General features: G+C 46.2%; 1 protein-coding gene across 3 annotated transcripts in view; it reads right to left on the bottom strand.

Moving 5' to 3' along the window:
- The window catches only part of PIN4 (peptidylprolyl cis/trans isomerase, NIMA-interacting 4), an 82,431-nt gene extending 80,932 nt beyond the window's left edge, over nt 1-1,499 (bottom strand). For 2 of the 3 annotated variants that reach the window (XM_057301076.2, XM_003805260.5), the window contains exon 1: nt 1,321-1,499. In XM_057301076.2, coding sequence (XP_057157059.1) covers nt 1,321-1,438 — 118 coding nt within the window. In that variant the 5' untranslated portion in view covers nt 1,439-1,499. Of the gene's footprint in view, nt 1-1,223 lie in introns of all 3 variants that reach the window. The other variant, XM_063601871.1, reaches the window with a different exon arrangement.
- Between the last annotated feature and the right edge of the window lie 11,314 nt (nt 1,500-12,813).

The raw sequence follows: 12,813 nt of genomic DNA, 5'->3' as shown, positions 1-12,813 counted from the left end.
CTCTTTTCTCAGTTCCCACAGCCACTCCCTTAGGTCAGTCCACCATCATCTCTCACCAAGACTACCACAACAATCTCCTTACAGGTCTTTCTGATCCTTAACTGTCCTTCTTAGCAGAATATATAGCACTCTCCATGATCTCGTCTTTGTTTCTGTTTTCATTCTCACCACTTGCCATTCTGCCTTGAGTTTTTGCTCCAGCAACACTACGCTGCACACATCATGCTGTTTCTCACCTCAGTGCTTTTGCTGCTGGACCCCAAGTAAGGGATGCTTTAACCTACCCTCAATGCACATCTTGACCTGCCTAATTCATCTCCAGGAAGTCTTCCGTTCCCTGTTCCCCACCTCAGTGCTTTTGCTGCTGGACCCCAAGTAAGGGATGCTTTAACCTACCCTCAATGCACATCTTGACCTGCCTAATTCATCTCCAGGAAGTCTTCCGTTCCCTGTTCCCCAGCTAAATGAAGGACTTCCCTCAATTTCTATTATATCCCATACACATCCCTCAACACTACATTTAGTACAGTGCTTTATGATCACTAAGCCTTTATCTTCCTCACTACTTCGGGAGCTCCTTAAGGCCAAAATCTCTCTTTTTTTTTGAGACAGAGGCTCGCTCTGTCGCCCAGGCTGGAGTGCAGTGGCGCGATCTCGGTTCATAGCAACCTCTGCCTCCCGGGTTCAAGCGATTCTCCTGCCTCAGTCTCCCGAGTAGCTGGGATTACAGGCGCGCACCACCACCACGCCTGGCGAATTTTTGTATTTTTAGTAGAGACGGGGTTTCGCCATGTTGGCCAGGCTGGTCTCGAACTCCTGACCTCGTGATCCATCCTCCCTCGGCCTCCCAAAGTGCTGGGGTTATAGGCGTGAGCCACCGCGCCCAGCCCTCTGTCTTATTTTTGTATCCTCAGCGCTTAGCACTGTGCCTGACACATTTCTGTTCAATGGATGAATGATTCCTTCCCCGATGGTGGGCATGTCATTCTGTAAGCATTAAAGTGAACTTTAAGGACCATAATCAATGTGTACTTCCTATTGCTGGCTTTTGATAAGACCCAATTTTAGAGCTCTAATAACCCCTTGAAATAGCAGCCCTAAGTCATCGCCTCCGAGGAACTATCCCCATCAGATTCCATTACCCACTAGGACGGTCCCTGAACCGTAGCCCAATGTATTCCTACAGATGTAATCGATGGCAGCACTGTGGGGCCACTGGCTACCTGCTGCGTCCGTCCCGGACTCCGGAGATGGACTGTCTGTTCCCTCCCTTCGCTCCTCACCCGCCCCCATTCTCCTTGATCGCTCTGGCCGCTCTACCTTTCCCCGCTTTTCCAGAACCACTTTTTCCTTTGGGCGGCATCTTGGAAGCTTGTTGCTGAACTCTGAACTGCTCCAGTTGCCGTACAAGCCCCTTTAGAAGCCCCGCCATGGGCATGTCCTAAACAAATGCCTGAAAGCCGCATCTCAATTGACCGTTCTTATTGCGGCTCCGGAAGCAGGCACAGCTTGGGGCAGACCCCGTCCTTTGGCTCTTGGACCAATGGGGCTGAAGATGTCTGACCAATAAGACGCTTGGGCCGAAACAAAGGCAGAGGGGCGGAGACAAAGGCCGGATTAGGGCGGGAAGCCTGGCCTCTGCGCTTTTTGTGACTTCTTTCACGCACCCTAATTTGCACCAGATCCCCCACTCCCCACACTCTACCCCCGAAGCTCCCCCGTTCCCCTCAACCTGGCTTTTTTCACGCGTGCGCAGTAGGAGCCACGGGGGGGCTCTGCAGTCCCTGGGCGCCAGCTCTGGCCAATCCCGCTGGGCCGCCAGACAAAGGGAAGCAGGAGTACTGTGGTGGCGGCCAACTTCCGCTGTCTCCTCCTACACACAGGGCTGCCCTCCCTGGCAGTTTTTCGTTTGTTAATTTTCTTCTGCAGTTGTAGCTAATTGGGTTCAAAAGGTAGTTTTTAAAAAAGCCTGTCACCTTTTTGCCTCTTGCAGAGCTCAGTCATGGAGAAACATTGGAAGCAGTCTAAGTGCTCCTCAGTCGGGTACTGCTTAAATAATGTTTTAGCCACACAAGAAGATATTATACAACATTCAAAATAACGATTGTAAGGCTGTGTGTACAGATAGGGGAAATGTTTTTAAGACCAAGATAAAGAATATGATTCCTTGTAAAAGAAGTATATGTAATGTATTGTATGTTATATGAATATAAAGGAGAGGAAAGCTATAGAGCAAGATGTGGCCAGTGGTGCTAGTACATACAGGTCATCGTGTTTGTTTCTGTGTATTTTCCAAAATTTCCATAATGGTGCAGCATAGTGTAGTAAAAGCATGGATTCTGGAGCCAGATTGCCCAGTTTCAAATCCCTGCTCCACATCTGTCTACTAGCTCCATGACCTTGAGGAAGTTACTTCACCTCTCTTTGGCTCAGTTTCATCATCTGTGAAATGGAGTCGATGATAATAGTACCTACTATTATCCTATCAGGTGTTAAGAGAATTAAACAAGTTCATATCTGTAAAGCACATAAAATGATGGCTTGCTCATATTAATAGTGTTTGCCTAAGATAAATGATTTTTGAATTTGTGCCCACACACTTTTTCTCCCCTTACAATCCCTCCCACCATCAATAATTTGTATATGATATGTCAGGGCGTTTCCTCCAGTCCATGAGAGAGCTGTCCTAGCTTGCCACTACCAGCCAGAAAATAGAGGTCTTCCAGCTCAGAGTTTAGTTTTTGGATGCAGCCTTGCTGGACCTGGAGATGCTTCATGCTCATACCAGGGAATCAGGTATTTCTGAGACTGTGCTCATTCCCTACTCAAGACATAACATGGAGCCCTCTTATGTTTGGCTGCTTTAAATTCTGGACACATTTTGGGCACTCCTTGTTTCGGATTGGGAGTGATCAACTGCGGAGGACACATCTAGTGGTGAGGGGATCATTGCTCTGCCACTTCTGAAGTGGATCCCGCACCTGTACTAATTCTCCAAGTTCGGCTGCGAGATGGAGGGGCGGGGGAGTTGGGATTGGGTGTTGACGATGACAGTGTAGCCTTGTGTTCATCAGGTTATCTATGGCCAAGAGGCCCAGGAGGAACATTTACTTTTGATTTTTCGTTGGGAAGAGCCTTTCCTGTGACCACTGGCTATGGTAGTTGTGAAGTAGGAATGAAGCAAACTAGAGTTCCGATCCCAATGAACAGCCAATGTCTGTCAATGGCTGATGTGCCTAGCAAATGCTTAGTGCCTGGAACACTGTGAGAGCTCTGTGCATTCCAGCAGATAATAACAGCAACAATGATAATAAGCCTGTGTCCATGGCTGCATTTTTCAAGCAAGACTGAAGGCCAACAGCTCCAAGGGGAAAAGAATGGGCATAGGCCTGCTGGAGGTTTCAAGGTCGGGAGCACTTTAAGACAGATCTCAACTATGCAGTATGATTACAAAAAGATGGGGCAGGTATTATGATACAATTTTAAGTATTCTGAAATGTGAGTTTAACTTTCATTTTCTTCAGTTTATATTATATTCTATCACTTGACACTTATTTTTTATTCAAGAGAAAAAGACAATAAACGTAATTTGAAAAGCAAATCATAGAAAAGCCAGCTTCTATTCAGGGTTAAGTCTGCACCAGTCTATGGAGGCAGACTGTGGAGGGGTCTGTGGAGCAGAGTGACAAATTAACTGAAGAGAGAGGTCAGGGGGAGAAAAGAGGAGAAAAATTCAGCCTTGAAACCATGGTAACATCTGCTGGAGTGTGCACTGCGACTCAGCCAGCAATGGCTGCCAGTTGTATTTTCTACTAATTACCTCATCGGGTTCATTCTTTTATGCATTACTTGAGGAAAATCAGGAAGAGAAGCTGGCAGCCCTATTCCGAGGACAGAGGTTCACAGACCTTGGCCCAGACTCACACACTGCCCCACCTGACCTGCTCCACAGCCAAAGAACCACAGTTTCTTTCCTATTTGGGATCCCAGCAGAGCTTATTCTGCAGGGGAAAGCTTGAAGCAACAAAACACAGAGATCTAGTTGATCCCATTCATAGATGGTCATTGCATAGGCAGCTCTAGGCCCCAGACTCTGGGAACAAGGACAGGAAAAGGTCATGTTTGGAAAATGAAGACAGGAAAAAAATCAGTACATAGTGGATGAAATCAGCCACCTATAAAAATAACTACTCTTTATGGCAAATGGACATAGGTATTAATATTAAATATATTGCTGATATGACTGATGTGTCTCCGTGAGTCCAGTCCGTGGCCAAATAATTTTCTTTTTTTTAATATTATACTTTAAGTTCTGGGGTACATGCGCACAACATGCAGGTTTGCTACATAGGTATACATGTGCCATGTTGGTTTGCTGCACCCATCAACTCATCATTTACATTAGGTATTTCTCCTAATGCTATCCCTCCCCCAGCCCCCCACCCCATGACAGGCCCCGTGTGTGATGTTCCCCGCCCTGTGTCCAAGTGATCTCATTGTTCAATTCCCACCTATGAGTGAGAACATGCGGTGTTTGGTTTTCTGTCCCTGTGATAGTTTGCTGAGAATGATGGTTTCCAGCTTCATCCATGTCCCTGCAAAGGACATGAGCTCATCCTTTTTCATGGCTGCATAGTATTCCATAGTGTATATGTGCCACATTTTCTTAATCCAGTCTATCATTGATGGACATTTGGGTTGGTTCCAAGTCTTTGCTATTGTGAATAGTGCCGCAATAAACATACGTATGCATGTGTCTTTATAGTAGCATGATTTATAATCCTTTGGGTATATACCAGTAATGGGATTGCTGGGTCAAATGGTATTTCTAGTTCTAGATCCTTGAGGGATCACCACACTGTCTTCCACAATGGTCAAACCAATTTACACTCCCACCAACAGTGTAAAAGTGTTCCTATTTCTCCACATTCTCTCCAGCATCTGTTGTTTCCTGACTTTTTAATGATTGCCATTCTAACTGGCATGAGATGGTATCTCGTTGTGGTTTTGATTTGCATTTCTCTGATGACCAGTGATGATGAGCATTTTTTCATGTGTCTGTGGGCTGCATAGATGTCTTCTTTTGAGAAGTGTCTGTTCATACCATTTGCCGACTTTTTGATGGGGTTGTTTTTTTTTTCTTGTAAATTCGTTTTGAGTTCTTTGTAGATTCTAGATATTAGCCCTTTATCAGATGGGTAGATCACAAAGATTTTCTCCTATTCTGTAGGTTGCCTGTTCATTCTGGTGGTAGTTTCTTTTGCCGTGCAGAAGCTCTTTAGTTTAACTAGATCCCATTTGTCTATTTTGGCTTTTGTTGCCTTTGCTTTTGGTGTTTTAGTCATGAAGTCCTTGCCCATGCCTATGGCCTGAATGGTATTGCCTAGGTTTTCTTTTAGGGTTTTATGGTTTTGTGTCTAACATTTAAGTCTTTAATCCATCTTGAATTAATTTTTGTATAAGGTGTAAGGAAGGGATTCAGTTTCAACTTTCTACATATTAGGCTAGCCAGTTTTCCCAGCACCATTTATTAAATAGGGAATCCTTTCCCCATTTCTTGTTTTTGTCAGGTTTGTCAAAGATCAGATGGTTGTAGATGTGTGGTATTATTTCTGAGGCCTCTGTTCTGTTCCATTGGTCTATATATCTGTTTTGGTACCAGTATCATGCTGTTTTGGTTCCTGTAGCCTTGTAGTACAGTTTGAAGTCAGGTAGCATGATGAGTGGCCAAAGAATTTTCTAACCCACTTCATACTAGGTAATGAAGCTTTAAGTGACTGGTTTTTCAAAAAGGACTTCAGAGAAGAAGGCTCCATCTGTGTTTGTCCAGCATTATCTAAGCAAAAGAACTACAGTTTCTGGAAGACCTTACTATACCAGTATCTCATGAGGTAGATTTTGTTTTTTAGAGGCAGTGTTCACTTAAGACAGTGGAAAACAACCAACACAAATTGCACACGTACTATGAGCCAGGAGCTTTCCCTTCGTGATCTCTTTTAGAGTTCACAACAGCCTTATTTGGAAAATATTACTATTGCCATCTTTTTTTATTTTTATTTTTTCGAGACAGAGTTTCGCCCTGTCACCCAGGATGGAGTGCAGTGGCACAATCTCGGCTCACTGCAACCTCCGCCTCCTAGATTCAAGCAATTCTCCTGCCTCCGCCTCCCGAGTAGCTGGGACTACTGGTGCCTGCTACGACGCCTGGCTAATTTTTGTAGTTTTAGTAGAGACAAGGTTTCACCATGTTGACCAGGCTGGTCTCAAACTCCTGACCTCAAGTGATCCACCTGCCTCGGCCTCCCAAAGTTCTAGGATTACAGGTGTGACCCACCCCACCCAGCTCTATTACCACCTTAAAGCTGAAGAAACAGGGTCAGAGAAGTTAAGAAATGTGCCCCAAGTTTCACAGCTAGCTAGGGTCTGTGGTAAGGTTGGGCAACGAACTCGTCTGTCTGACTTCCAAGTTGGTACCCTCTCCATGATGCCATGCTACTCCAGGCTTTGCCATCCCCTAAATGAAATCTAAGAACATCCAGTTCTCTTTTTTCTGAGAGCATGTTCATCAAATCAGCCCTCCAGGGACCTTGAGGCATTTAGGGACACTGTGCAAGAGGCCCCAGGGTCAAGTTATACCCCCAACATGGGACATAAATAAGCCTTTGGTTTATGCATCAGTGTGTTATTATGAGTAACCTGGAATGTGCTCTCCTCTGCCTGCGGTGCTGGACCTTCCAGGCTGCAGAAGCACAGAGGCAAGGAGAAGGAACATAGTATGGGTGGGGGACAGTGGGCAGGGTACCCGACAAGGAAGAGGGGAGCTGCTGGGGAAGAGGTCTTCTGCATCCTCAGCCTTGGGCACTGGTCTCCATGTTCAGTGGATTCTGCCTCCTAAACAACACTTCTCCCTGCCCCCCATAATTTTATGGTGAACAGTGAACATTTTGCTAGATTTGCTTTATCACATATTCACCCATCAATTTTTCTTATTTTTGTTGCATTTCAAAGCAAGTTACAGACATCAGCACACTCCATCCCTAAACACTTCAGTTGTCATAATGTTAACTAGGAGTCACTAATTACCTCTGGCTTGTCCCCTGCCCTCCCTGCCACTGCCATAGCCTTCTGCATATTCTCTAGACCATCGGAACATTGATCCCTCTGCTGCCAGTTTCACCTTCTCTTCAAACTACCTTCTGCGGCATCTCAGAGGGAGCTCTTAGAAACACAGAACTGATACTGTGACTCTCCCAGTTAAGACCCTTCAGTGACTCCCCATTGTCTGATAGGACACTGTCTCACTTTGTAACCTGGAGGCCCAGGGCCCATTATACTGACATCTGCAGCCTCATTTCTTGCTAGTCTCCACTGGGTGCAACCATATAAAGTTACTATTTACAGGCCCTATCTTAAGACTCCATGCTGATCTCTCTCCCTGGAATGCTTTCCCTTATTTTTGATCTGGCTAATTCTTATTTACCTTTCAAGACTGAGCTCAGATGATACCTCCTTCCTGGAAGCCTTCCCTGACTCTCTTCTTTTTCCCAGGCTGGGCTAGACACTCCTCTGTGCTCCCGAAGTACCCTATGCTTATCCCCAACGTTGTATAATTTCTATTATTTTAAATTTGTAAAGTTTTGTTTTATGGCCCATAATGTGGTCTATCTTGGTAAATGCGTCACATGTACTTGAGAAGAATAGGTACTGCTCTCCCTCTCCCTCTCCCTCTCCCTCTCCATCTCCCTCTCCCTCTCCCCACGGTCTCCCTCTCTTTCCACAGTCTCCCTCTCATGCGGAGCCAAAGCTGGACTGTACTGCTGCCATCTCGGCTCACTGCAACGTCCCTGCCTGATTCTCCTGCCTCAGCCTGCCGAGTGCCTGCGATTGCAGGCACGCGCCGCCACGCCTGACTGGTTTTGGTGGAGACGGGGTTTCGCTGTGTTGGCCAGGCCAGTCTCCAGCCCCTAACCCCGAGTGATCCGCCAGCCTCGGCCTCCCGAGGTGCCGGGATTGCAGACGGAGTCTCGTTCACTCAGTGCTCAATGGTGCCCAGGCTGGAGTGCAGTGGCATGATCTCGGCTCGCTACAACCTCCACCTCCCAGCCGCCTGCCTTGGCCTCCCAAAGTGCCGAGATTGCAGCCTCTGCCCGGCCGCCACCCCGTCTGGGAAGTGAGGAGTGTCTCTGCCTGGCCGCCCATCGTCTGGGATGTGAGGAGCCCCTCTGCCTGGCTGCCCAGTCTGGAAAGTGAGGAGTGTCTCCACCCGGCCGCCATCCCATCTAGGAAGTGAGGAGCGCCTCTTCCCGGCTGCCATCACATCTAGGAAGTGAGGAGCGTCTCTGCCCAGCCGCCCATCATCTGAGATGTGGGGAGCGCCTCTGCCCCGCCGCCCCATCTGGGATGTGAGGAGCACCTCTGCCCGGCCGTGACCCTGTCTGGGAGGTGAGGAGCGTCTCTGCCCGGCTGCCCCGTCTGAGAAGTGAGGAGACCCTCTGCCTGGCAACCACCCCGTCTGAGAAGTGAGGAGCCCCTCCACCCGGCAGCCGCCCCATCTGAGAAGTGAGGAGCCTTTCCGCCCGGCAGCCACCCCATCTGGGAAGTGAGAAGCATCTCCGCCTGGCAGCCACCCCGTCCGGGAGGTGGGGGGGTCAGGCCCCCGCCCGGCCAGCCACCCCATCCGGGAGGTGGGGGGTCAGCCCCCCGCCCGGCCAGCTGCCCCGTCCGGGAGGTGAGGGGCGCCTCTGCCCGGCTGCCCCTACTGGGAAGTGAGGAGCCCCTCTGCCCAGCCAGCCGCCCCGTCCGGGAGGGAGGTGAGGGGGTCAGCCCCCCGCCCGGCCAGCTGCCCCGTCCGGGAGGGAGGTGGGGGGGTCAGCCCCCTGCCCGGCCAGCCGCCCCGTCCGGGAGGTGAGGGGTGCCTCTGCCCGGCTGCCCCTACTGGGAAGTGAGGAGCCCCTCTGCCCGGCCACCACCCCGTCTGGGAGGTGTACCCAACAGCTCATTGAGATCGGGCCAGGATGACAATGGCGGCTTTGTGGAATAGAAAGGCGGGAAAGGTGGGGAAAAGATTGAGAAATCGGATGGTTGCCGTGTCTGTGTAGAAAGAAGTAGACATGGGAGACTTTTCATTTTGTTCTGTACTAAGAAAAATTCTTCTGCCTTGGGATCCTGTTGATCTGTGACCTTACCCCCAACCTTGTGCTCTCTGAAACATGTGCTGTGTCCACTCAGGGTTAAATGGATTAAGGGCGGTGCAAGATGTGCTTTGTTAAACAGATGCTTGAAGGCAGCATGCTCGTTAAGAGTCATCACCACTCCCTAATCTCAAGTACCCAGGGACACAAACACTGCGGAAGGCCGCAGGGTCCTCTGCCTAGGAAAACCAGAGACCTTTGTTCACTTGTTTATCTGCTGACCTTCCCTCCACTATTGTCCCATGACCCTGCCAAATCCCCCTCTGTGAGAAACACCCAAGAATTATCAATAAAAAAATAAAAATAAATAAAAAAAAAAGAATAGGTACTCTGCCGTTGTTGAGTGGAAGGTTTTATACATGTTAGTTGGATCCTTTTGGCTGATGGTGCTGTTGAATTCTTTCATATCGTTCGTAAATTTATTTTTGTTGTTGTTTTTAATTTATTCATTTGGCCTTTTTTGCCTTTTTAAAAGTTATTATTGTTATTATTATTATTTTGAGACACAGTCTCGCTCTGTTGCCCAGGCTGAAGTGCAATGGCGTGATCTTGGCTCACTGCAACCTCCGCCTCCCAGGTTCAAGCGATTCTCCTGCCTTAACCTCCCCAGTAGCTGGGACTACAGTTGCGAACCACCATGCCTGGCTAATTTTTTGTATTTTTAGTAGAGACGGGGTTTCGCCGTGCTGCCTAGGCTAATCTCGAACTCCTGAGCTCAGGCAATCCGCCCGACTGGCCTCTCAAAGTGCTAGGATTACAGGTATGAGCCAATGAGCCTGGCCTAAAAAATTATTATTATTATTATTATTAATTAATTAATTTATTTTTTGAGACGGAGTCTGGCTCTGTTGCCCAGGCTGGAGTGCAGTGGTGCCATCTCGGCTCACTGCAAGCTCCCCCTCCCAGGTTCACGTCATTCTCCTGCCTCAGCCTCCCGAGTAGCTGGGACTACAGGCACCTGCCACCACGCCTGGCTAATTTTTTTCTGTTTTTTTTTTTTTTTTTTTTGTATTTTTTAGTAGAGACGGGGATTTACCGTGTTAGCCAGGATGGTCTCGATCTCCTGACCTCGTGATCCGCCCGTCTCAGCCTCCCAAATGCTGGGATTACAGGTGTAAGCCACTGCCCCCGGCCTAAAAAATTATTTTTAATTGACACATAATAATTCCACATATTATGGGGTACAGTGTGAAATTTCTATACCTGCATACTGTGTATAATGATCAAATCAGGTAATTGGCATATCTGTCCCCTCAAACATTTATCATTTCTTTGTGTTGAGAATATTCAAAATCTGCTCTTGTAGCTATTTGAGAATATGCAATAAATTGTTGTTTATTGTAGTCACTCTATAATGCTATAGAACACTAGAACTTATTCTTCCTATCTAGCTGTACTTCAGTGTCTGTTAACCAAACTCTGCCTTGCTAAATTTCTGTCTATTTATTTCATCATTTGGTAACAGAGGGGTATTAAAATCCCGAAATGTAATTGTAGATTTGCCTATTTCTCCTTTCAGCGCTATCAGTTTTTACTTTAGATACTTTAGATAATTGGAAGCTGTATTATTAAGCACACAAATGTTTAGGATTGCTATGTTCTCTTGATGAACTGGCCATTTGATCATTTTGAAATCACTTTCTTGATCCCTGGTGATATTTGCTCTGAAATCTACTTTGATACTAACCTAGGCATTCCAGATTTTTTCTTTTTTTTTGAGACAGTCTGGCTCTGTTGCCCAGGCTGTAGTGCAGTGACAGAATCACAGCTTATTGCAACCTCTGTCTCCTGGGCTCAAGCTATCCTCCCACCTCAGCCTCCTGAGTAACTGGGGCTACAGGTGCATGCCACTATGCCAGGATATATATATATATATATATATATATCTCCAGGATATATATATATATATATATATATATATCTCCAGGATATATATATATATATATATATGCCAGGATATATATATATATATGCCAGGATATATATATATATATATATATATGCCAGGATATATATATATATGTATATGCCAGGATATATATATATATGCCAGGATATATATATATATATATATATGCCAGGATATATATATATATATATATATATGCCAGGATATATATATATATATATATATATATATATGCCAGGATATATATATATATATATATATATATGCCAGGAGATATATATATATATATATATTTTGCATTTTTGGTAGAGATGGTGTTTCACCACGTTGCCTAGGCTGGTTTCAAACTCTTGAGCTCAAGTGATCCACCTGCCTTGGCTTCCCAAAGTGCTGAAATTACAGGCATGAGCCACTGCCACCCAGCCCCAGCTTTCTTTTGATTCATGTTAGCATGGTAAATATTTTTGTATCTTTTTACTTTTAACCTGTTTGTGTCATTATACCAAAGTGAGGGCTTTTTTTTCAGGGAGTATATAGTTGAGTCCTGTGCTTTTCCTTTAAAAAAAATTATTTTTTATTTTTTATTTTTTAACTTTTTTTTTTTTTTTAAGAAACAGAGTCTCACTCTGTCACCCAGGCTGGATGCAGTGGTGTGATCACAGCTTACTACAGCCTTGAACTCCTGGGATCAGGTGATCCTCTGGCCTCAGCGTCTCAAGTATCTAGGACTACAGGCATGCGCCACTACACCTGGCTAATTTTTTAAACATTTTTTGTAGAGATGGGGTCTTGCTGTGTTGCCCAGGCTGATCTCGAACTCCTGGGCTCAAATGATCCTCCCACCTTGGCCTCCCAAAGTGCTGGGATTATAGGCATAAGCCACTGTGCCCTGCCCTCTGTGCTTTTTCTACTTAATATGACAGTCTTTCCCTTTGGAATGGGAGTGTTTAGATGCTTTGCATTTAATGTGATTATTGATATGGTTAGATTTCTATATGGTTTCTCTTTGTTCCATCTGTTCTTTGTTCCATTTTCCTCTTTCTTTGCCCTCTTTCAGATTGAGTTTCTTTCTTCCTTCTTCTTCTTCTTTTTTTTTTAATATAAAGAGATGGGATCTTGCTCTATCACCCAGGTTGGAATGCAGTTGTGAAATCATAGCTCACTGCAGCCTCAAACTCCTGGGCTCAAGGGATCCTCCCACCTCACCCTCCTGAGTAGCTGGGACTACAGGCACATACCACCACCCCCTGCTAATTTTTAAATGTTTTGTAGAGATGAGGTCTTTCTATGTTGCCCAGGCTGGTCTCAAACTCCTGGCCTCAAGCAATCATCCCGACTTGGCCTCCCTAAGTGCTGGGATTACAAGTGTAAGCCACCATGCCTGGCCAAGTATTTTTATGACTCATTTTTATCTCCATTGTTGGCTATTATCTATAACTTTTTGTTCTATTATTTTAGAGGTTGCTTTAGGGTTTATATTATAAATCTTTAACTTGGCCAGGCGCAGTGGCTCATGCCTGTAATCTCAGCCCTTTTGGAGGCTGAGGCAGGCAGATCACTTGAGGTCAGGAGTTCAAGACCAGCCTGGCCAACATGGTGAAACCCCGTCTCTACTAAAAATACAAAAAATTAGCCAGGCGTGGTGATGCGCGCCTGTAATCCCAGCTACTCAGGAGGCTGAGGTGGGAGAATTGCTGGAACCCAGGAGGCGGA

This window comes from Pan paniscus, chromosome X, assembly GCF_029289425.2.
Source record: "Pan paniscus chromosome X, NHGRI_mPanPan1-v2.0_pri, whole genome shotgun sequence".
NCBI classification, from domain to species: domain Eukaryota; kingdom Metazoa; phylum Chordata; class Mammalia; order Primates; family Hominidae; genus Pan; species Pan paniscus.
Note: the sequence above shows the minus strand (reverse complement) of the source record. Positions and strands in the feature narration are given on the sequence as shown.